Here is a 25,898-nt window from a genome sequence, read left to right as displayed (position 1 = left end):
TATAAAAAAAAATCAATTATCCACTCTATCAATAATAACTATCTTCTTATTTTCTAACCATTGTTGCATACTAATTTTGTTTAAGATTATTTTTTTAATTATATACTATTTCACTTAATTTATATTTTATAATTTCTTATTTTTATTTATAATATTTTTAAACAAAATATATAGAAGCATGAAGTGCTCCAACCTTACTAGTTTAATATAATAAGAGAGTGACAATATAATACTCACTTAAAAAAAATTAAATTTACAGTTGCTATAGTCAAAATTTACTTATAAATTAATACATTTTTAAAATTGAATTATATCATATTTGAAATCTATTATTGTAATAAATTAATGCATTTTAAAAATTAAATTTAATAATTAAATCATCTAAGCTACTTTTATAACAATCTGATAGGTTATTACATATACTATTGAAGAGTTATTATGTAGCGGAAGACTATGCAACATGCATCAAAATAAGAGTTTGTAATACAACTAGTAACTATTATCCTATACATAGAAGCCATATACAAAATATAGTAATAAGAGTAAGATAAACTTAAATGTTGGTCAGCTTTTATACAAAACCGGACAACATATGAGTAGCCTACAACAAAAGCGAAACTAGCCACTTCCAACATGATTATCCTCCAACTATGCAACCATCCTACTAATCTTGTTTTGCTCCTATACCAAGTATGATCATTGTAATTTCAACCACAAGGAAAATACATAATAAACTAGTGAAAAGAATTCAACATAACATTTTATAAACAACTTTATCACAACAATTATATACAACTTACAGTAGAACAACAATATCAACACAACAACTTAACATCTCTCAGCATATACAACATATCAACTTACGCATCATATCTAATGTGTTTGATGCATGTGAATTACAGAGATTTCCTACATCTTAGGGTGAACAGTTTAAGTGACTTGACGCTACTGAATCACAACAGCTAACATTGAGGCCTTAAACAACATCTAGCACAAGGTTAGAAACACTACTAACATAAGTTAGATTGATTTATCAGGTTTACCACTTAAATAAGGAAGTATGGTACTATGTCAGGGTAGAATAGTTTAGATATGGGTCTACCAAGACCTTAGTCTACAACACTCAATCACCTATGGGATTAGCCCACCGAATACCTTTCAAATACCACGATCCTTTGATACTAGATTAGAGACTAAGTCCCTAACCTAGTAGCTTACTCGGTTCATCACTTTATACATGTGTGTCTCAACCTTGCCCACACACGGATACCACATAGAACCTAGAGGAGAAAACTAAAAACAATGTACTTAAAGCCAACTTACTTATTAAAGAGTTCAACACAATGGGATAATAAGTTCAAAAACATCCTTATCTCTCCTCTAGTTTTTATTATCAACTTAACATCCACTCATTCATGATTACAACATCGAATGCACAAACAATTGTACAATCATAATAAAACACATTTTCTTATAAAAAAAATTTCACAAATCTTTCTTTATTTAAGTGAAAACACCCATAACTATTTTTAAAAATTCTAAAATACTTTATAAAACTCATTTAATTAATTCAAATGTTGTTTTAATAATTTTAAAAATATTGGATTGTTACAAGCTCCACCACATAAAAACAAGTCCATACCAAAAATGAAGATATTTTTCTCATTCATTACATGAGTTTAAATACTAATAAACCAAAAATACAAACCAAAATTAATAATAAGGTAGGAAAGAAGAAAGAGAGAAGAAAAATAAAATAAAATAAATAATTAAATTTTTTCACGAACAGGAATTTTAGAAAAATATGTTCTCAAGGTTACATAACAAACACCAATACAATATGAAAAATGTAAATAAGACATCATAGACAACACTTGTTTCATAACACTATCTTAAATTGTTTGTTTTCTTAGAAGAACCATAATAGCGGAATTACAAGTAAAAATCATGTTTTACACTATGACTTATTTTTTCTTCTTATTTTATTCTTTGTAGTGTTTTTTTTTTTTTTTTTTCAGTAGAACCAGAACTTCCAATGTAATACTTTTTTTTTGTTGTATCTACATTGAAACATGCATATATGTAATGATTTCAAGTTGACCATTATTTTTCTACTTATATTATAAATCATACATATATGAAAACTCAGAGACACATAAATTTATCATCAAAACACTCAATTCACAATACATACATCTCACTTGTACAAAATTTTTATTATTTTGTAAACAAGAATATTCACATAATTCTTATGCACTCATTCATGATCACAATATCCAATGCACATATATGCAACTCATTCACAACATTTCATGCTCATATGAAATGTACAAAATCCTAATTTCCCTTTCTCAATTCAAATCATGGATTTCTCCAAAGAATGTGATACAGACAAAAAGAGATAGTAATTTTCTACCCAAAAAAATTAATAACTTCAAATTAAATATAATAGCGAAACTACATGTAAAAACCATGTTTTAAACTGTGACTTAGTTTTCTTCTTGTTGGTGATATTTGAGGTTGTCTCCTTATTTTCTGTTGTACTTTTTATGTGATAAGATCGAAGGTCCCAATGTAATTTTTTTTGCCGTATTAACCACGAAACATTTGCAAATGTCATATTTGTCATGACACCCCATACCAATTTCAAAAGTCTCTAAAATACATACTAGTCAATTATAACGTCTTATGTATAGAAGAAACGTACAAAATTGACTCACAGCGTGTCATGCTCATATGAAGTAAACAAAATCCTAATTCCACTTTCACAATTCAAACCATGAATTTCTCCAAAGAGTTTGATGCACAAACAAAAAAGGATTCTAAATTCTAAACTCAACAAATTAAAAAGGAGAAAAAACTCACTCTCCAGGAGAACTTGTTGAAGGATAGAAATCTACTGTTGATTCTCTTCTTCGCATTGATCGGTTCTTAAAAAATGAGAAGTAAAATTTGTAAAAATTGAACATAAACTCTCGTAAAACTACTAACTCACATTTATTGAATAAATCGTGGTTACAATTTTCCTCACTTTAATTAATTAAAAATTATAACTAAATGATATGTAAATAAAACACATTTTCCACAGTCCAATTATATATATATATATATATATATATATATATATATATATAAATTAAAATAAAACACATATTTTCTACAAAGACTTATTATAATAAAATAATTTTACACATTTTTTTTATTTATGTAAAAAGGTCTATAACTATTTGAAAAGTCTCTAAAATATTTTTTAAAATTCATTCAATAAATTCAAACATCCTTTTAATAATTCTAAAAATCATGGACTCTAACAAGCTCTAAGAAACATTTCATGTCACATAAAAACACCAATTTCATATTATATAATATAATTAGAATTTCTAATAAAATATATAAAAAATATTATATTTGAATATATAAATTATATTTAAAATAAATATACATAAATATTTTGAACATATAATTTATATTTTAGATTTATGATAAATGATTTGTATTGAAAAAATATTTTTTATTTATTCATATATTTTTTAAATATTAATATTTAACTAATAATTTCGATAAATCAAATCAAATTAGATAAGAAATTATAAAAGTCTCTACAAACACTTCGGTTGAAGAAAAGTCTCCACAGCACTATTGTGAATGATAGAAGTTTGTGTTTAATATATAGGAATTGATGAAAATAATAATAACTAAAATTAATAATAAGGTAAAAAAATATGTTTGTGACCTAAAAAATATCAATTTCATGTGAAAAATTTCTATAAGACGAGGCAACACTTGTTTCATGAGACTAACTTAAACAGTTTGTTTTTCTAATACAACCATAATGGTAAAATTGCATGTAAAACCAAAGTTCTTAATGTAACTTTTTTTTTTGTTGTATTTGTCATGAAACATGTGCATGTGTTCTATTTTTAATGACACACTCATAATGATATTTAAAAGTCTCTAAAATACATACAACTTATTCATAGTGTCTATGTTGAGAAGAAATGTACAAATTCATATTACTCTAAACAAGATTTTTCACAAAAATTTAGACACACTAGTATATTTATGATCAAAACACTCAATTCATAGTCAATGGTATATACACCTCGTGCTCATGAGAATAGTACAAAATTCTTATTATTCTATAAACAAGATTTTTAGATACAAGAGTGAACTTACCATTCCTCAGTACATGGTGCTATCTACGTCTGGTGAATCTTCATCCAGACCAAGAGTAGATGATGGATGCATTAGAGTCTTCATTGGTTTTGCATCTTCCATCTTATACTTTTTCAGAAGCTCTTTCGTATATTTTGTTTGATGAATTTTGATCCCTTCGTCTGACTGGATGATTTGAAGTCCTATGAAGAACTTTAGTTCTCCCATCATGCTTATTTCAAATTCATCTTGCATAAGCTTGGAAAATTATTGGCAGAAATTTTCGTTAGTAGCACCAAATATTATGTCATCTACATAGCTTTGAACAATTATAAAATCATCTTTTAGTTCTTTTCTAAACAGGGTGCTGTCAATTTTTCCTCTTATGAAATTGTTACTTATTAGAAGAACTTAGTTTATTGTACCATGCTCTTGGTGCTTGTTTTAGTCCATACAATGCTTTGTTTAATTTGAAAACATGTGATGATAGCAAGTCATTTTCAAAACCAGGGGGTTGGCTTACATAAACCTCTTCTGAAATTGTTCCATTTAAAAATGCACTTTTAAAGTCCATTTGATATAATTTCATGCCAGTACATGCAGCAAAAGCAAGCAATATTCTAATTGTCTCTATCCTAGCAAATGGTGCAAAAGTTTTGGTAAAGTCAATACCTTCTTGTTGTGAGTACCCTTTTGCAACTAACCTGGCTTTGTTCCTTACTACATTTCCTGATTCGTCCAGTTTGTTTCTGTACACCCATTTTGTACCAATGATTGTTCTAGCCTTTGGTACTAAAACGAGTTTCCAGACGTCATTTTTCTAGAATTGCTTGATTTCTTCTTGCATGGGTTGAACCCAACTTTTGTCTGACAAAGCTTCGTGTGTGGTTCTTGGTTCAACCTGGAACAGGAGTGCAATCTATGCCTGTGTTTTGAATGAGCTCCTAGTCCTTACTACATCCTTTGCTTCACCAATGATCTGCTCTTGTGGATGATGAGTTTTCATCTGCTAGTTTCGATTGACTGGTTCTCTTTCCCCTCTTTCATCCTGTTGAACTATAATTTCTTGAGACTCAGGCTTCTTTGTCTGGTCTTTATTCACCTGCATGTTCTCAAAGAAATTTCCTAGCTTTGATATTTCTTTATCAGGCTTGTTTTCATCAAACTTTACGTGAATAGCTTCATCAACAATTCTGGTTCTATTGTTGAAGACTCTAAAGGCTATTGAACTTTCAGAGTATCCAAGTAGAATACCCTCGTCGGTTTTTGAGTCAAATTTACCTAAATTATCTTTAGTGTTCAAAATGAAGCATTTGCGTCCAAATGGATGAAAGTACGAAATGTTAGGTGCTCGTCCCTTCCACAATTCGTAGGGAGTTTTCTTTAAAATAGGCCTAATATATATTATGTTCTGAATGTAGCAGGAGGTATTAACTACTTCTGCTCAGAAGTGTTTAGGGGTTGAAAAATCATTTAATAAAGTTATTGCCATTTCTTGTAAAGATCGATTCTTTCTCTCTACAACTTCATTTTGCTGTGGAGTTCTAGGTGTTGAAAAATTATGTTTAATTCCATTTTCTTCACAAAAATCTTGAAATTGTTCATTTTCAAACTCTCCCCCATGATCACTTCTTATAGATGCAATTGATATTCCTTTTTCGTTTTGAACCCTTTTACAGAATACATAAAATACCTTGAAGGACTCATCCTTGTGGGTTATGAACAATACCCATGTCCATCTGGTGTAGTCATCAACAATGACTAGTCCATACCGTTTACCACTAACAGATGCAGTTCTGGTGGGACCGAATAGATCTATGTGGAGCAATTCAAGGGATCTTGAGGTGGAAACATGATTTTTACTTTCGAATGAACTTTTAACTTGTTTCCCCTTTTGACATGCTTCACATAAACTATTCGTCTAGTAGACAAGACCTGGTAGACCTCTTACGAGGTTATGCTTTTTCAGCTTTGAGATTAATCTCATGCTTGCATGACCAAGCTTCTTATGCCAGAACCAATGGTTTTCATATGAGACTAGACAATCAACATTTTGATGTTCTAGCTCATTAAGCATTATTTTATACAAGTTATTACATATGTTATCCGTAAATAATATGGATGAATCAGTTTGACTAATAGTACATTTATTTTTGTTGAAGGATACTTCATAACCACTGTCACACAATTGGCTTATGCTCAGTAAGTTATGTGTTAATCCTTTAACATATAAGACATTATCAATGGAAATAGAGGAGCTGATGCCTATTTTACCTATCCGCATGATTTGTTCTTTCTGCCCTCCATCGAATGCGACTTGGCCTCTCAGATTTGAGGTCTAGGAACACAAACCTTTCGCCTGTCATATGTTGTTAGCAGCCACTGTCCAGGTACCATGACTAGACACTTCTTTTCTTTGTTGAATAGATCTGTGACGGGTATTATTTCAGTCTTTGGTACCCAAATGGATTTGGGTCTATGAGTGTTAGCGTTTGAGGTTTTGGAATACCTCTTCTTGTGCATGTAACTACACTTGGACGTAGAGTGTCCATGCTTCCCATAAGTAGAACATGTATATGTACTTGATTTATTTTATAGGTTTAGGTTCAACATATCCTATTCCTGATTTATCATTGCTGCTCCTGGAGTATTTTAAAATCTATTCAAGATTCTTGGTTCCTAGGGTGAACCTTGATAAATATGTTTTTAGTAAATCAATCTCTTTGTTAAGCATGTTTACTTCTTCTAAAGTTATATTACATTTTTCAAAACCTTTTTCTGACTTTTTCAATAATTTTGCATTTTCATTCTTAAGTAAAAGGTTTTCCTCAAGTAATTCAAAAATCCTTTTCTTCTGTTCTTTATAGGCTATAGAAATTTTTGCCGAGTGAGACAGAATTTGATTATATGCATGCTGAAGAGATTTAAAGTAAGATTTACTAACCTCTTCATCATCAGATTCTGATGATGAGTCCGTGTCTGCCATGAGACATATATTTGCTTCTTCATCATCTTCAGACAATGACGTGTCTAGATCTTCCCAGGTGGCCACATGACCTTCTTTTTTTTGTGGAAGGTCGGCTTCTTCTTTTCTTTCTCCAATTCTGGACATTCTATTTTGTAATGTCCTGGTTTCTTGCATTCAAAGCATACTGGTTGTGCCTTATCTCTTGGAGTTCTGTTGAATTTTCTCCATTATGACCCTTCTTTCTTCTTCATCACAGAGTGGATCCTTCTTGATAAGAAGGATATCTCGTCGTCTGAATCACATGTTTCTTCACCATAGCCCTCATCAAACGCTTCTTCCGCCTTTAAGGCTTTTGAAGATGATGGTGTATATTTTGTCTTTTTCACATTTAGTGCAATGGACTTCTGTTTTCTTCTAGTGTCATCTTGTTGTAGCTCTAGCTCATGAACTTTGAGTAGCCCTATGAGTTCTTCCAGTGAGAGCTTTTCGAGGTTCTTGGACGCTCTTAAGGCTATAACTTGTGGTCTCCACTTCCTAGGTAAACTACGAAGCATCTTGTCAATGTGATCAAAATTATCATAAGTTCTACCTAGAAAAGAGAGTTCATTTACAATAGTTTGGAATCTTCCAAACATAGTTTGGATAAACTCGTTCTCTTCCATTTCAACGAGTTCATACTTACGAGACAACAAGCTTAGCTTGTTGCGTTTTACCTCTAGGGATCCCTCGTAGGTTAGAGCTAGGGTATCGCACATCTGCTTGGCACTCTTGAAGCTGTGTAATTTGGTGTACTCTTCCTCAGACAGAGAACACATGAGTGCATTTCAGGCTTTGGAGTTTAGCAAGAATCTTTGTTTTTGTTCTTCATTCCAACGTGCTTTAGGTATCTCCCTACCAACCTCGTCAAGTGGAATGTAGTCTCCTTGTTCTACGACATCCCACATGTCTATATGACATGCGTCAAAGAATGCGATCATTCTTTTTTCCAGTAGTCATATTTTGTTCCTCTAAAGAGAGGTGGGTGGTTCACAACCTGTCCTTTATTTTCCATCGGTTGTTTTGTACCCCTGCAGTGTTAGATGCTCAACCCAAGGGGTCAAGCTCTGATACTAGTTGAAGTTAGCAGAAAAACACACAGAATGGGGGTTGAATGTGTGTGTGAATGAAGGAATTTTAAAATCATTTTCGCAAAAAGACTCTTTTTCGTCTAAAAAATATTATTATTTTGAACACTTAAAAACTGTGCAAGGTTGGCTCAGCAAAAGATTTTGCGTCTGAGAGTTTATTGTCTGCACAAGGAAAATGTTTCTTAAAATAATAAGTTAAGCAATTGTATTTTCTGTTTGAAGATAGTTGTAGTGGAAAATAAGTAGTGGACAAAATTTTCAGTATGATATATTAGCTAAACAAAATTTCGTCTAAGAAATAGATAAAAAGTTCAAATACTTTTATACTGGTTCGCTTGACCTGAGCTACGTCTAGTCTCCTTCAACAGAAGGGTTCCACTAATCACAACGGATTACAAGTATTATCAACCACTTCTAGTTCGCCAACTTCACTCGTCAGCGCTAGTATTCTTAAACAACTTCTGGTTCCCTAAGTATTATCAACCACTCCTGGTTCGCTAACTTCACTCGTTAGTGCTAGTATTCTTAAACCACTTCTGGTTCCCCAAGTATTATCAACCACTCCTGGTTCTACAACAGATAGATGTTTTGAGTGTGTGTATAACTCTTATAGAGAGGATATGATGGTTTCTACACTCGTTAAGGTATGCAACCTTAGTTTTACAGAGATATGTATTTTGAGTGTGTTTTACTCTCACAGAGATGATAGGATGGTTTCTACACTCAATAAGATAAGCTATCTTAGATTTACACAAATATTCAAGACTGTACAGGAAGAGATGTAAGTTCGCTTTTCCGTTCGCTTTTACTTATTGCTCGTTGCTTCTCTTCTCTTTCTTCTCTTGTTAGGTCTTGATATTTATAGCCTCGTGATAAATCTGCCTGTTGTTTAAATTTGAACGTGTCCGTTGGAGCGGAGCTTCCCGTTGGCACAGATAGTAGTTCATTCATGGCTATATAGATCTTTCATTTAATGCATTTGATCTTGCATTAAATTTTTGCTTACTGAATCTGTGTTACATGAAGTCTTTTGTGTAGTCTGTTCACTTTTATTTTTGACTTCAATCATCACCTAGGTATTTATGTTCTTTTTCCGTCATTGTAGTTGTAGAGGCGTTGCCTTTTTCTGAAAAGTAGGTGTACTTTCTCTGACACACGCGTGCTTTGACTTGTGGACATGCGCTTGTCTATCTTTCTTCTTTCTTTTCACAAATTTGATGACTTAGTGTGCTTTTCTATGAGTGTAGACGATATTTGATATCTCTTGTTGTGAATAGTGGACTTTAGACGATTTTTAGTATTCTTCATCTACGTCTGGTAATGCATCTCAAATTTGAGTCTCCATCTGAGAAGTCTCCATCAGAGGAGTAGATTTTGACTTTTCCTTCTGTCTGGTCAGTTGTGAAGATGGAAGACTTTAATTCCATCTAGAATGTTTCTTCGTCTTGTGTTATCCATCATCTGATACTTTGTTGACCTTCGTCTGGTTGATCATTAGGCTTCATCTGATGTCTGTACGGACTTCATCTAGTGCTTAACCAACTTTTGTCTTGTTCTTGATTTAGCCTTGTTTGATACTTGTTTTGGCCTTTCGTCTGATACTACAAGACTTCGACTGATAATACGCCTTGTCTTGTATTTGTTGTATTTTCGTCTGGCTTTTGATCAGGCTTAGTCTTGATGCTTGATCAACCATCGTCTGATTCTTTGTACAGCTCAACCAGACCTCGTTTGTTTTGACCATAGTATGTGTAACAACATGTACTTCATTTTTCATTTTTTCCTGTTCTTATATTTAACTGAAACACTAACACACATGTTAGAAATAACAATATGTATTATATTTGTCATGTTTAAAACCTTGTTAGGGATTTCTTCGTCTGACTTAACAATTTTCCACCGCACTTCTATTACTGAAAAATGTAAAATGGGTGACCTTTAATATAAGGTCAAATAGAGCAAAAGTCTCCAAAGAACCTACTCGAAATACACAATAGAATGTTTTATAAAAAGGAAACAAAGTTCCTTACAAATACAAAAGCAAAAAAAAACCTATACAATGAAAATTATGTACAAAATAACTATGCCTTCTCTTTAAGATAGGGTGGTCCAGATGAAGAGTACCTTGGGCTTAGAAAGCCCATTAACCTTCAAGCTATCCAATCCCTCCTGTATGCTCCTAGCCATAGCTCTAGTAATTGGGCCCTTGGCCCATGGTCCATCATAAATCCTTCTATGCCCAAAACAAATAATGCAAGGGAATTTATGAGATTGGTTAAGGAATACTCACAATTTGACATTACTGACAAGTCAATTATGGGAAATCTATCAAGTGAGCTAACAAACAAAAATTTTGATTGGTCTCAACCAATTCATGATCATGTGATAGAAATGGTTAATCTGGTAGAAAAGTTAAATTCCATGGGAATGGAAGTGAGTGAGTCTTTTCTAGAGCAATTCATTTTGAACTCTCTTCTTATTGAACTTAGCCAATTTCAAGTGAACTATAATACTCTTAAGGAAAAATGGAATTTTCAAGAAATTAAGGCCATGTTAATTCAAGAGGAAAGGAGGTTAAAGAAAATGAAAGACAACTCAATTCATCAAATGACTCATGATGGAGCCAGGACTAGCAAAAACAAATCAGGTAAAAAGAACAAAGGCAAATTCCAATTGAAGGTTAAATACAGAGGAGTCTGCAAAGAAAAGAAGTATTACTTTTGTAATCAAAATAGTCACTTCAAGAAGGATTTCCCGAAAAGAAAGAAATGGTTTGAAAAGAAAGGTATATTTTATATATCTGTAAATTTTGAATCAAATCTTGTTGAGGTTCCTAATAATACCTAGTGGCTTGATTCTAGAGCAACTACTCAATTGTCACATATAATGCAGGGATTCTTGTCGATCCAAACCATAAGAGGAACTAAAAAGTTTCTCTATATGGGAAACAGAATGAAGGAAAAAATAAAGGGCATTGGAACATATAAATTAATCTTTAACACAGGGTGTCATGTAGATTTGGAAGGATGTCTCTATGTACATGGATGTGCTAGGAATTTAGTTTCAATATTAAAAACAATGTATTTTCTATGTTTAAGGATTTGTACTATTATGGATCTGGAACTTTAATAGATAGTTTATATTGTTTCAATCTTGATGTAAAGTTTAAAGAATCCTTGTTTAATGTTGAGTGTGTTGTTAATAGCAAGTGTAATATACATACTGATAGTTCAACTTATTTGTGGATCAAAGATTAGGTCATATTTCCAAAGAAAGGATATTGAGGTTAATGAAAAATGAATTTTGCCTCAATTGGATTTTAGTGACTGGGATATATGTTTAGATTGTATTAAAGGAAAACAAACCCAACAAATATCAAAGAAATTAGCTACAAGAAGTAATGAACTTCTAGGATTGATACACACTGATATTTGTGGACCTTTCGACGTTCCATCTTAGGGCGATGAAAAGTACTTTATCACCTTTATTGATGACTTTTCACGTTATTGTTATTTGTATCTACTGCATGAAAAGTCTCAATCAGTGGATGTCTTAAAAGTGTTCATTGATGAGGTAGAAAGACAGTTAGATAGAAAAGTGAAAGTTGTAAGATCTGATAGAGGTGGTAAATTTTATGGAAAATTTAATGAAAGTGGACAATGTCCAGGTCCATTTGTTAAGTTTTTTGAAAGTAGAGGCATATGTGCACAATATTCTATGCCTGGTACACCACAACAAAATGGTGTGGCTGAAAGGTGGAATCGTACTTTAATGGATATGGTTAGGTCTATGCTAAATTATAGTATTGTACCTTTATCTTTATGGGTGTATGCAATAAAGACTGTTGTATATCTGTTTAACAGGGTTCCTAGTAAGATAGTTCCTAAGACCCCTTATGAACTATGGACAAGAAGGAAACCTAGTTTGAGGCATTTCCATGTTTGGGGTTGTTCAGTAGAAGTAAAGGTGTATAATCCACATGAAAAGAAGCTTGATGCAAGAACCATTAGTGGTTTTTTCATTGGGTATCTTGAAAAGTCCAAAGGTTACAGATTCTACTACCCTGACCTTAGTACGAGAATAATTGAGTTTGGTAATGCTAAGTTTATTAAGAATGACCAGTTCAGTGGGAGTGAGAAATCACAAATTGTGGATATTGTAGATACTCTTGGTGAATCTTCTTCACCTATAGTCCATCCTTAAGATGTTGTTCCTCTATTTGTATTATAGTCAAATAAAAACCAAAGACAACATGATCACATTCAAAACCCATAAGTTGAACATATAGGTGCTGAACAAACATACAATGTGCAAACACAAATGAACAAGTGATAGAAGATGCACCAGAAATAACACTAAGGAGGTTTGAAAGGATAAAAAAGGCCAGCTATTTCAAGTGATTATGTTATGTATTCACTTGAGCATGAATGTGAATTGAGCATTAATGAAGATCCAGTCTCATTTAGACAAGCCATGGAGAGTGACAATTCTGAAAAATAGTTTAATGCAATGAAAGAAGAGTTGAAATCAATGGATGACAATGAAGTATGGGATCTAGTTGAATTGCCTAAAGGTTCAAAACGAATTGGTTGTAAATGGGTCTTTAAGACCAAACGTGACTCAAAAAGTAACACTGAAAAGTATAAAGCTAGACTCGTTGCCAAAGGTTTCGCTCAAAAGGATGACATTAACTATAAATTCTCTCTAGTTTCTAAGAAGGACTCTTAAATAATTGGGTCGGCTTTGGTGGCTCATTATGATTTAGAGCTTCACCAGATGGATGTAAAGATTGCCTTTCTAAATGGTGACTTAGAAGAAGAGATTTATATGAACCAAATTGAAGGGTATGTTTCTATAGGAAAGGAAAATATGGTGTGTAAATTAAAGAAGTCAATATATGGACTAAAATAGGCTTCCAAACAATGGTATCTTAAATTTAATAATACCATTATGTCGTATGGTTTTGTAGAGAACACTGTTGATCAATGTATCTATATGAAGGTTAGTGGGAGTAGACTTGTAATTTTAGTCTTATATGTTGATGTTATTTTTCTTGCTGCTAATAATGTTTCTATATTATATGATGTAAAGAAATATCTCTAGTAACTTTGAAATGAAAGATATGGGTAAGACATCTTATGTGATAGGAATAGAAATATTCTACGATATATCACAAGGAGTGTTGGGATTGTCTTAGAAAGGATATATCAATAAGGTGTTAGAGAGATTTAGAATGGAAAAGCGCTCTGCAACAATTTTTCCAATTTAGAAAAGGGGATAAGTTTAGTCAAATGCAATATCCTAGAAATGACTTGGAACGAAAGGAAATGAAGTTTATTCCTTATGCATCAATTGTTGGGAGTTTAATGTATGCCCAGACATGTAATTGGTCGAATATTAGCTTTGTCGTAGGAATGTTGGGCCAATATCAAAGTAATCTTGGTATAGATCACTAGAAAGCTGCAAAGAAAGTTCTTAAGTATTTACAAGGCACAAAGGATTACATGCTCACATATAGGAGGTCAGATCATCTTGAAGTGATTGGCTATTCAGATTTAGACTATGCTAGATGTGTGGACTCAAGAAAGTCAACATTTGGGTATATCTTTCTTTTGGCTAGAGAAGTAGTATCACGAAAAAGGGCAAAACAATCCATGATTGCCACTTCTACCATGGAAGCTAAGTTTGTGGCATGCTTTGAGGCTACAATTCAAGCATTATGGTTGCAGAACTATACTTTCGATTTTGGTATTATTGATAGTAAAGCCAGACCACTAAAGATTTATTGTGATAACTCTGCAGATGTCTTCTTCTCTAAGAATGACAAATACTATAAAGGAGCAATGCATTTGGATTTAAAGTTTTTGTCAATTAAAAAAGAAGTGCAGAAACATAAAGTTTCTATTGAGCATATTGGTACAAAATTAATGATAGTGGATCCGTTGACTAAAGGTTTACCACCCAAGACATTCATTGGCCATGTTGAAAGGATAGGTATTATGGATAAGTCCTTGTTAACAATGTAGTGTGATGTGTGCACACACACACACACACACACACACACACACACACACATATATATATATATATATATATATATATATATATACATTACAATTATAATGCTCATATTGTATGAAACTTGTGAATTCAATTATAGTTATTTCTATTTATATTGTCATTCACATTATATGGTATACATTATTGTTTTAGTGAGATGATAAAATGTGTCTTAGAAAGAACAATAAAGACACATATTACAGATTAATTAAAGTTGCATTAAATTGGATGATTTGTGATACATGAAAGGAATCAAGTTGTTAATATAACTTACAACCGCCAAGATTCAATCATTTAATTTAATCAAGGATGGTGACTTGTAATTTTAATGTATGGTGCACTCTTATAGTTTAATATTAAATCTTCAAGCCATCATATGAGCCAAGTGGGAGAATGTTGGATTATTTAATCTAATATTGACTTATATATTTAATGAATGACTTTTAATGAAAATATATCTAATGTGATGGTTGTTAAATATAAAATATTAAAATTCATTGGAGATTATTTTTAAGTTATTAAATTAATTCTCTTCCTTCTCACTTCATTATGGGCAATTTTGAAAATAAAAAAATTAATTTGAAAATAAATTAAAAAATAAATAAATGGAAGTTATGGAAGTTAAGAGGTTGTTTTTTTTTATTACAAAAGGACAACCTCTTTGCTTTTCATGACTACTCTTTTTATTCATGACTACTATTTTTCTTCATGACTACATTCATGAAGGTTTCTCTAAAGAAAGAAAAGAAAACAATGAGAATTTTCAAGAATATTTAAAAAAGGGTTTCAATACCATTAATAGACCAATTATAGGAAGTAAGAGAAGGAAGAACAACTTATCATAAAATTGAATTGCATTATGGATCCAGGTATCTCTTCTAAATTTCTCATAAAATGATTGAGTATAAGAATAGTGAGAAATATATTAGCTAAGATCCTTAAGATTATGGAGTGTAATTATCTTGAATGATGAATACTATGAAATTGCACATGATTATAAAAATCATCTAATATTTTTTTTCTTTATTGTCAAAATTGTCCTTAATGAAGTGAGAAGGAAGGGAATTAATTTAATAACAAAAATAATCCCCAATGACTTTTAATATATTTTAAATCTAACAACCATCACGTTATACATATTTTCATTAAAAGTCATTTCTTAAATATATGAGTTAATATTAGATTAAATAATCTAACAATTCGAGACATTGCTTCTAAGGAATCATAAGTTGCCTGTAAATCCTTTTGTTTGAAACATAAACCAGATTTTCTCTTTATTGTTGAACCTTTGACTTCAATTTCTAAAATTCAATCTTCTCTCTAGCGGGATCTTAGATTAAATTTTTTTGTTGAAAATAACTATCTCCCAAAAAGCTCCATTTGGTGTTTTTGCTCTTCTGCTATGTCTCCTTCTATTATCTCTTTCTCTGATCAATTTATTACTTTTTCGCATTCCATTAGTTTAAATAATTTTTTTTTGTTGCAGTGTGTTGTCCTAGTAGTGATTATAAAAAACGTAAAAATTTATGGAGTGATCTAATTACTATTCAAACTAACAATCTTGGGGCTTGGGTTTGTTTAGGTGATTTTAGTGAGATAATTAATCATGATGAATATAAGGGGCCTGGACATCCTTGTTTGGCCTCTATGAATGATTTTGCTACTTTTAAAGATTCTTGTTAGTTATTAAACATTAATTGCACTGGACCTCCATACACTTGGACTAATAATTGTATTGGATCAACTAGGACTGATAAAAGACTAGATAGATTCTTGCGTAGTGATTTATTCCTATCTTTTTGGAATCGTCTCTGAACTTGTGCTACATAGGATTAGATCAAAACATCATCCGATCATGCTATTTGTTGTTAGTCCAGGTGACACTCATTCCTCCCCTTTTAAATTTCAATCCATGTGGTTACAACACCCGAATTGTAGGAATATTGTGTCTAATGCTTGGAACATTTCAGTCTTAGGAAATACTACGCATATTTTGTCTCAAAAACGTAAAAATGTTAAAGCTACCCTAAGAGTATGGAACAATAACATCTTTGGAAATACTCATGAAAAGGTCAAATCCTCCACCTCCAATTTAACTAAAATTCAATCCTTAATAGCCTCCTCTGGTTATTCTGAAGACTTAATCAAACAAGAACAAAAATCCATGAGTGATCTTTAGTTTGGCCTTTCATGTGAGGAGTCATTTTGGAAACAAACACTACTAGAAAAATTAATATTTGTGACGAATTTTGTGACGGAAAAAATAGCATCGCAAATAGTGACGGATTTTGTGAGGGATTTTTAAGGTTTGTGACGGACAAGAATTTAATGACTTTTGTGACGGATTTTGTGACGGAATATATTCCGTCTCTAAAAATCCGTCACAAATTTCGTCACTGAATCAAAAAAAAAATATTTGTGACGGATTTTGTGACGGAAAAATTTCCGTCTCTAAAAATCCGTCACAAATTTCATCACTAAATTAAAAAAAATGTTTGTGACGGATTTTGTGACGGAATGAGCTTCGTCTCTAAAAAATCCGTCACAGATTTCGTCACTAAAATGAAAAAATTTAGTGACGGATTTTTCCCTCTCAAAATTCCGTCACAAATAGGTTAAAATATTTTGTGAAAACATTTGTGACAAATTATTCCCTCTCAAAATATTAAATTTTATTTATGAAACTTTTATATTTAAGAATTATGCATAATTAAAGAAAATATGTTAATTTTTTTTTTAAAAAATAATAAAATTAAAAATATTTTATTTCATTAAAGGACTGAAAAAATTATGAAATTCATTTAATTAAATAAAAAATTGTCAATTTTGAACATAAGAAACTAAGACATTCATTAAAAATATTTTAAAAAAAACTTGTGAAAATAATAAAAAAAATATTAATTTAATTTTGGCTTAATTACATTTTTGATCCCTCAAGTATTGTAATTGTGCAATTTTGATCCCTAAGATTTTAATTGGATAATTTTAGTCCCTAAAGAATTGTAATTGTCCAATTTTAGTCCTTTAATTTTTAATTGAACAATTTTAGTCTCTCAAAAATTATAATTGTGCAATTTGAATCTCTCTCATTAAAAATTTAAAATTTTATATATATATATATATATATATATATATATATATAATAATAATTTAAAATTATACCATTATTTGCTTATTTAAGTTAACATATACTATAATTTTTATTAATGTAACAAATGATATATATTTATTATTACTAAATAAATAAAACTTATATATTATTAATAATTTAATATTGCTAATAAATTAATATCAATAATATTTTTAGTATATTTATAGATAAATTGATAATTTGATAAATATAACTTAGTATATATTAATATACTTTTACAAAAATATAAATATAGTAGATAAGATATGTATATTTATATTTTTGTAAAACTATATTAATATATAATAAGTTATATTTATCAAATTATTAGTTTATATACAAATATACTAATAATATTATTGATATTAATTTATGAATAATATTATAAATATATATATATATATATATATATTTTATGTATTTATTAATAATAAATATATATCATTTGTGTGACACCCTCTACCCCACATACCATAACACAAATAACAAAAATTGAATAACATAATCTTTTTCATATTTGAAATACCAAACATGTTTAATTCAAATCAAAACTCATGTATTTGTGGAATTAAATAGATATTCATACATCTCACGCAATAAGGAATACAACAGAACAATCAAAAAGCAAAATATAAACTTGCATAGTTTATTTGCTTCTCTCAGGGTTCTCTTAAGAACTCACAGAGTACTCTAATCTATACAATAAACATCTTACTCATATAATTGTCTCTTACAATTGCATTCCCTTATGGTGTGTTTGGATGAGTAATTTTACAAATTCAAGGACCGAAAAAATTATGAAATTTATTTGATTTAATAAAAAATTGTCAATTTTGAGCATAAAAAATTAAGACATTCATTAAAAATATTTAAAAAAAAGTTGTCAAATTAAAAAGAAAAAGAGTATTAATTTAATTTTGGCTTAATTACATTTTTGATCCCTCAAGTATTGTAATTGTGCAATTTTGATCCTTAAGGTTTTAATTGGATAATTTTAGTCTCTAAAGAATTGTAATTGTGCAATTTTAGTTCTTTAATTTTTAATTGAACAATTTTAGTCTCTCAAATATTATAATTGTGTAATTTGAATGTCTCCCATTAAAAAATTAATAATTTTAAAGTTTTAATATATAAATAAATATATATATATATATATATATATATATATATATATATATAATAATTTTTCATTGTGGGACTAGTGTAGTCTTGTTTTTGTTTTCCAAGTTTGATTTTTCAGGTCATTGTCAAAACATTAAAATCTTTTTCCTTTTGTTATTTCTAATGTAAGATAATAGGATTTATCCCACAACTTCTGACTTGGTACTCATTTTTCAGTGGCAGATATGCGGAATTTGCAAGGCAATTAACCTCATGCAACTTTGGTGTCTATGCGATGGACTGGATCTTTTATATTTGAAATGTGCTTTTATATTCTTCATTGGATCTTTTAAATTTGATTCAGTAATAAAAAATTCATACGTAAAAATTAAATTCAATATATAATTTAAATAAAATTAGGTATATACATACTAAATCAATTATTCATCTTTCGATATAATACTTGATTTCTTTTGGTTATAGTATTTTAATATATTTTATTAAAATTTCAATTAACATATTTTATTATATTTTTATTTAATTTATTGTAAAATAATTAAAATATTTAATTTAGCATCATTAGAAGTTCGTTGTAAGACGATTACCTTTAATTAATTAAACTAATTATTTATAATTTATAAAAATATTTATCTCACTAAATAATCAAATATATTTTATTTAACTAAACTATTATTGTATATATATATATAAAAGGTTAAAATTATTATTGTTATATAAAAAGGAAAATAATATATTTTTTATTTTTTGGCTCGACAAGATTTAGTTCTTGCTCCTACGTATCTTCATGTGTAATGAAGAATCAGAGTCACGTAGTTCTTTGGTAGAAAATATTTGTGTGTTGATATTTTTTAATTAAATTTTATTTTGTTAAATATAGGATTCTTGAACTGTCTCAGCTTATTCACCCTAAAAATATAAAATTAACTAAGGTGTACACCAAAGTCAATTTAATAAAATTCTAATTATAATTATTGTTATAGATATTATTATGTTAAAAAAAATTCTTGGTTGGACATTTTTGTTTTTGGATGAAAAATTTAAAGATAAGCTGTCGCAACTTGTACTTTAAATTCAAAGGTTAAAAAGATGTCACATCTAATTAATCGTTCCTCCAATAAAATCTTTTATATAATGATTTCAAATATTTATGTTGAATATTTTGGTAATATTTCGATATTTAATTATGCATTTTTTGATTTAAAAAAAAATAACTTTAACATAGTAAGTTGTCACAACTTACTTCCTTAAGTTTTAAGATTAAAGGAATGTCACATTCAAATAATCTCATTTTATAAATATAATTAATATTAATATTGATAAGAGGATATCATAGTAATTATTATTATTATTATTGTTGTCTAAATGAATTAAAATCACGTGAATATCTATCACATTCATATAAAGAAATAACTTAATCAAATAAAATCAATTAAACTAGTTTTATTAAAACAAGAAACAAATATCATCATCTAATATTAAGGGGATGCCAATAAAAATAATCCTTTTTTAAAAAGATAGATATTAATGATATTATATAAAATTATTATTATTATTATTATTATTATTATTATAAGATTACGTGACAATTGAATATATATATATATATATATATATATATATATATATATATATGTTACGTAAAGATTCAATTTTTATATATATATTTTATACGTATACTTACTTCATATATATATAATGTTATTATGATTACAATTACAAAATATATTATTTTAGTTAAATATCACTTGATCCCTTTTTTGAAAAAAAAGTTCATTAATGGTTTGCTGGATGGGCTTAGCCCATATACTGACCCAAAAAGGAAGGAAACAAAGGCATCAGTTGGCACTTGGCCAAACCCTAAAAATAGAACAGGGTGAAAGGAGTGGGGAGGCTCTGCTAGGGTTTTTGCGCGCCGCCTCCCTCCACGGACGTCGACGGCGCGGCAGACGCTGCCATGGCATCGTCATGGCTAAGGTGGACGACCAGCTATATGGAGGGAAGGAGGAGATAAATAAAAGGGGAAACGAAGAAAGGTAGAGGGCGGTGGCCGCCACCGGAAAACGTTTCTGACGGTGGTGTGCGGTTCGTCTCAGTTAGGCATCGTAAAGGTGCACGGAAAAGGTTAAAGGCCGACGATGCCGCCACCGGAAATCGCCTCTGACGGCGGCGCGCGGCGGTGTCCAGCGACATTTGCGGTGGCTGAAAATCGCCTCTGGCAACAGTGCATAATGATGTTCACGGAAGCACCGTTCTCCTGGTACTGTTCATCACCCCTTTTTATCCTATTTTCATTTATTTTTCCATCCGGATTTCTTATACCTGTCTCCGGTTGCATATCTTCGCTTGTTCGCGCGTTTCACTGTGAATGCAGTGCTTTTAATTGTTTAATGGAATGTATTCAGTGGAAGTGGTGTAATCTAGATTTTGTGGTCTCTGGTCTGTTTTGGGTGTTGGTTGTGCAGGAAGCTTCAGAGTGATGCTCTTAGGGAGGCTATCTCAGGAATCATGGCTGATTCCAAGGAGAAGAACCGAAAATTTCACAGTATTAATTATCATTCTTCTTTATTTTCTTGAACCTTTTTAATGGTATTTGACTAAACAGGAGCCTTCCATTTTTTATAATTTTACTTGTAGAGTTTTCCTGATTAATGTGGCTTTTATAGGACTTCATCATATTTAGATACATTTCTGGATCCTGCCTTCATGTCTTTGATTAAAGACCCTGATGAAAGATGTCTAGAGCAATGGGAGAAAACTGTTCAAGCACAAAGAGGCTGGAATTTTGCTAAATTGCTTGGATTTGGTGACTTAGGTGGACCTCCATTGTCTGCTGCTGAAGAATATTCTCTTCACTCTAGATATCTTTCTAAAGCAAAATCCTTAAATTTGTCTGAAATTGCAGAGATGAAAATTGTGTAAGTAATCTATCTATTTCATTGCTTATGCATACTCTGAGTTCCTAAATTATTCAGGGATAATTATATATTTGATTGTTTGGATTTATAGAATTGGAGAAAAATATGTGCGGCCAACCAGTCTACACATGCTTATATTTATATTATGAATAATATTATTAACCATAAAAAAATATCTCCTAAGTTAGAGCTAATCAGCACTAATCACAGATGAGGAAGTAATACTAATGACTCACTACTCATTATACACGTGCTTAATTCTAACAGGGTTAATGAAATTCAATTTATAATGTTTCTGGATATGATCTAATTCTTTTAAGATCTCAATCATAGATAAACAAATAACCAAGCTTTTTACTCTTTTAAAATTTTCTACTATTTTTGCTTACTTAACAATTCAAAATGAAGATTTCATGCATGTGTTCAGATTAATATTTACATTTAATTTCAGAGGTATTTATGTTTTTCAGCTATCGCGGAGGGGTAGACAGTGAGGGTCGTCCAGTCATGGTGGTTGTGGGGGCTCATTTTTTGCTTAGATGTCTTGATCTGGAGCGATTTTTGCTTTACGTGGTGAAGGTGATTCAGTTCTACCCTTCAGCTCAACATATTTTACTGCTAACAAGCATAAATTCAGCTATTATAATTTTTTATCTTCAATGTTGGGCATGTGTACTTCTCTTAAAACTCATTTATGCATTATAACCATAAGTTTCAATCCGTATTCTTTTGGGTTACCCTTTTTACTATTTGAATATACTTAGAATCATCTTGGTGTTAAATTTCAGGAGTTTGAGCCTATAATACAGAAGCCTTATACTATTGTATACTTTCACTCTGTTACATCTCTGCAAGTGTAAGTGTTAAATAATGGAATTATTGGATTTACAGGTTTGTCCTTTTCTTTTATGTTTTAGGGGTATGAAATATGCCAAGGGTTATGAATGAGCTAATGGTAGACCTTAATCGGTGAACTAGTTCTTATATTATGTGAATTATTTTATTACATAAATAAAAAGGCTTTCATTGCTAAAATTCTTTAAATTCATGTTTATTCAATTAGAAAAAAGGAACTGGAAATTCAAGTTTCAGCATCAGAAATATAGCTTAACATTTTTGTTTGCGCTTGTATAGTATTTAATTGCCAAACGTCTCCCTTAGTATCAAATATCAATAGTTCTTTTTATAGTTTCTGGTAACATCGGCATGACCTTTTTCCATGAGTGGCATAGAATCTTGAAGTTACTTTATGTACCTCTATTATGGTTGGTTCTGCATTATTTTTCTTTCTTAAATTCGGCACATACGTCGTATTTAAATCTAGTTGTCCTTTGATTTGATGTGTTGTGGCTTAATATATGCTCCTTTGTCAAGGATCATTATTCTGTTAAATTTGAACCCATTATTATGCTGATAGCAGATTTGCCTGTTTAAGTGGTAGATTTTTGTGAAACAAATCTTGAGGTTAGGTGACAGTGTTTGGGAAAATTGTTCTATAATTAATTCAAGACATGCCACTGAGGAGAAGCATACTTGAATAAACAAATACATAGTAACACAATTGTGTTTTGATGTTTGGTTAATAATATTTTACATAAGCAGGTTGCTTCGTGAAATTTATGTTACTCCTATCATTGGTTGCTCTCGATTTGTATGCAATGTTCATTAGTATGGTTTCTTGATAATGTTTTTGTATAAATAGGCAACCGGACCTAGGTTGGATGAGAAGATTGCAACAAATACTTGGAAGGAAGCACCAGCACAATCTACATGTATGCAACATTTCTATTTTCTTAAAAGCATTATGATTATGCCTTTGTAGTCTTTGTTCTAATCTCTCAATCTGGTATGTGCAGGCAATATATGTCCTTCACCCAACTCTTGGACTAAAATTGACTGTACTCGCGCTTCAGTTGCTTCTCGACAATTTGGTGCGTGACGAATTAGATTTTATTTACAGACTTAAAACTATATTTAAGGACATCTTATACATGTTATTGTCATTGACGATTAACTTTTAGGTTTGGAAGAAAGTGGTATACGTTGATAGATTACTACAGCTCTTCAGATATGTACCCCGCGAACAGTTGACCATCCCAGATTTCGTCTTTCAGTTGAGTCTTTATGTTTTCATGTGTTCTAATCATTTGTTCCTTTTCATAAGGTTGTTCCATGAAAGAGGAGTGACACTAACACACTGATTGAAATTTGTTGGGAATTACAAAATCATAAGCAAGACTCATTAATTTGGGAATGAATGAAATTCCCGTGTCATCATTTTGTGTCAAATTTTCCCACACTGCACACTCTCTCTTTGCATTCTGAACTTGTTTTAGCTTAAATATGTTTAGTCCTTCAACTTTTAAGTAAATTTGTTTTTGATTTTTTAAATTTAAATATGATTTTTTTAGTCTCTGTAATTTGAGGAAAAAACTTATTTTAGTATCTCAAGATCACTAATAGCATCACTGACAATGTCAAATTGAGTCGGTTATACACAACATTAGTTGGATTTAGTATGATGCTGTCACTAACAAGGACACTAATGGATAAATTTTGTGCAAAATATTCAGTAATGGGCGAGTTTTTATTTTACAAATTCACTAACGACATTTGTGCAGTAGGATTAACTTAAGTTTTTTTTTTTTTCAATTTTCAAGGACTAAAAAAATCAATTTTAAATTTAAGAAACTAAAAATAAATTTACTAGATATTTGATAGATTAAAAATATATTTAAACTTTTTTTTTCCATTAAAATGGGTTGCTTTTTCGCATGTCCATAGACAGTGCAAAGCACAGGTGGACTGTTATAATTCTCAATAAAATTTCAAGTTTTCAACCAATAATAAAGAGTGCGCTATTGACATTTTCTTTTTCATGAAATGTTGCACTTGATATCTGAAGGTATTTGGGCTTGATACCAGTAGCATATATTTTGTTTGATGTTTCTATTTCCTTGTAAATGTAGTTTAGATTATAGGTTCTAATTCATTTTGTACTTGTGATCTGGTAGGCATGACTTAGAAGTGAATGGAGGAAAGGGTCTCATTGGGGATCCCAGAACAAAGTATGTTTATCACCGACCATGACATGAACATGCCAACTGCAGTTCTATCATCAGCTGATATAAGAGCATCATTGTAGTTTCTTCATTATTTGCCTAGTCCATTATTCTCTCTAGCAAGTGGAAGAGGGTCTATTTGTGTATGGAAAGAATTCATTTTTGACTTTGTTTTTATTTTAAATTTTGAATAATTGATAAGTTTCTCTGTAAGTAAAATAGTACGATGTTATATTTTTTTCCTCTGTAGTTTGATGAGTTGTGAATATAGTTCAAGGTGATTTTGATCTCAGTTGAAGCTGGATTGTTGTGCAAGTCTTTTTACATGATGTATAAAATGATACAAATTTAAAAATAAAAAAATTCCATTTATTTTACAGGTTTACGAAATTGCAAGTGTACAGCAAACTAGTTATAGAAAATGTTTTATTTTTATAAATAATTAAAAACATATTTTGTTTTATTTATTTATTAAAAATATTTAAAAATAAACAATTCTAAAAAATTTATTCATCACAAGATTAGTGACGGATTTGTTCCCTCTCTAATTTTAATTTTTCTAGTAGTGCTGGTAATCGATTACATGTATAGGTAATTGATTACCAGACTCTTAAAAACAATGGTTTCCTCAGATTTAGGCATCAACAGTTAGTGAGGGATTCATCCCAGTTTGTGACGGATTTAATCCCTCACAAATTGCGAGGGATTTAGTCCCTCGCAAATTATGACGGATTCTACTTAATTAAAGTCATCACAGTTTGTGACGGATTTAATCCCTCACAAATTGCGAGGGATTTAATCCCTCGCAAATTGTGACGGATTCTACTTAGTTAGAGTCATCACAGTTTGTGACGGATTTAATCCCTCACAAATTGCGAGGGATTTAATCCCTCACAAATTGCGACGGATTTTTATTAATTTCTAAACATTTATTGTTACAAATTAGTGACGGAAATTATATTGTTTGTGACGCCTTAATTCCGTCACTAATTGTGACGGAGAAAATAATCCGTCACTAAATATTTTGTGACGCCAAATTTTGTGACGGAATCATTTCCGTCACAAATTCCGTCACTAACTGATTTGTGACGGATTTTTTGAAGTTTAGTGACGGATTTTTTCCCTCTCTAATTTTAATTTTTCTAGTAGTGAAAAGGCAAGGGTTCAATGGCTTTCTAATAGTGATAGGAATACTCACTTCTTTCATAGAAAGTTTAAATTGAGATCAACAATAAATAATATCTCTTTTTTAAAAAGTGGTGACCAAATTTTGACTAGCTAAGAAGACATTAAATGTCATATAATAGATCACTTCCAATCATTTTTTTTTCACAATCTGATTTGGTTCATGACTATTCG

At 30.6% G+C, this 25,898-nt stretch overlaps 1 protein-coding gene across 3 annotated transcripts; it reads left to right on the top strand.

Annotated features, from left to right (window-relative positions):
• Positions 1-20,397: 20,397 nt before the first annotated feature.
• On the top strand, positions 20,398-24,831 carry LOC109794951 (uncharacterized). Of its 3 annotated transcripts, none has more exons than XM_083066410.1 (9): positions 20,398-20,819; positions 21,025-21,104; positions 21,226-21,477; positions 21,948-22,056; positions 22,266-22,333; positions 23,180-23,249; positions 23,334-23,408; positions 23,499-23,590; positions 24,492-24,831. In XM_083066410.1, the coding sequence occupies exons 3-9, from the start codon at positions 21,266-21,268 to the stop codon at positions 24,565-24,567; spliced, it is 702 nt and encodes a 233-aa protein (XP_082922536.1). In that variant the 5' UTR covers positions 20,398-20,819; positions 21,025-21,104; positions 21,226-21,265; the 3' UTR covers positions 24,568-24,831. The 3 variants fall into 3 exon arrangements, with proteins under 3 accessions (XP_082922536.1, XP_082922537.1, XP_082922535.1); XM_083066411.1 differs by having other exon boundaries at positions 21,025-21,148; positions 23,508-23,590; XM_083066409.1 differs by having other exon boundaries at positions 20,399-20,819; positions 21,025-21,148.
• Positions 24,832-25,898: the final 1,067 nt, after the last annotated feature.

This window comes from Cajanus cajan, chromosome 11 (genome assembly GCF_000230855.2).
Source record: "Cajanus cajan strain Asha chromosome 11, NIPB_CcT2T_4, whole genome shotgun sequence".
In the NCBI taxonomy this organism is placed as follows: domain Eukaryota; kingdom Viridiplantae; phylum Streptophyta; class Magnoliopsida; order Fabales; family Fabaceae; genus Cajanus; species Cajanus cajan.
Note: the sequence above shows the minus strand (reverse complement) of the source record. Positions and strands in the feature narration are given on the sequence as shown.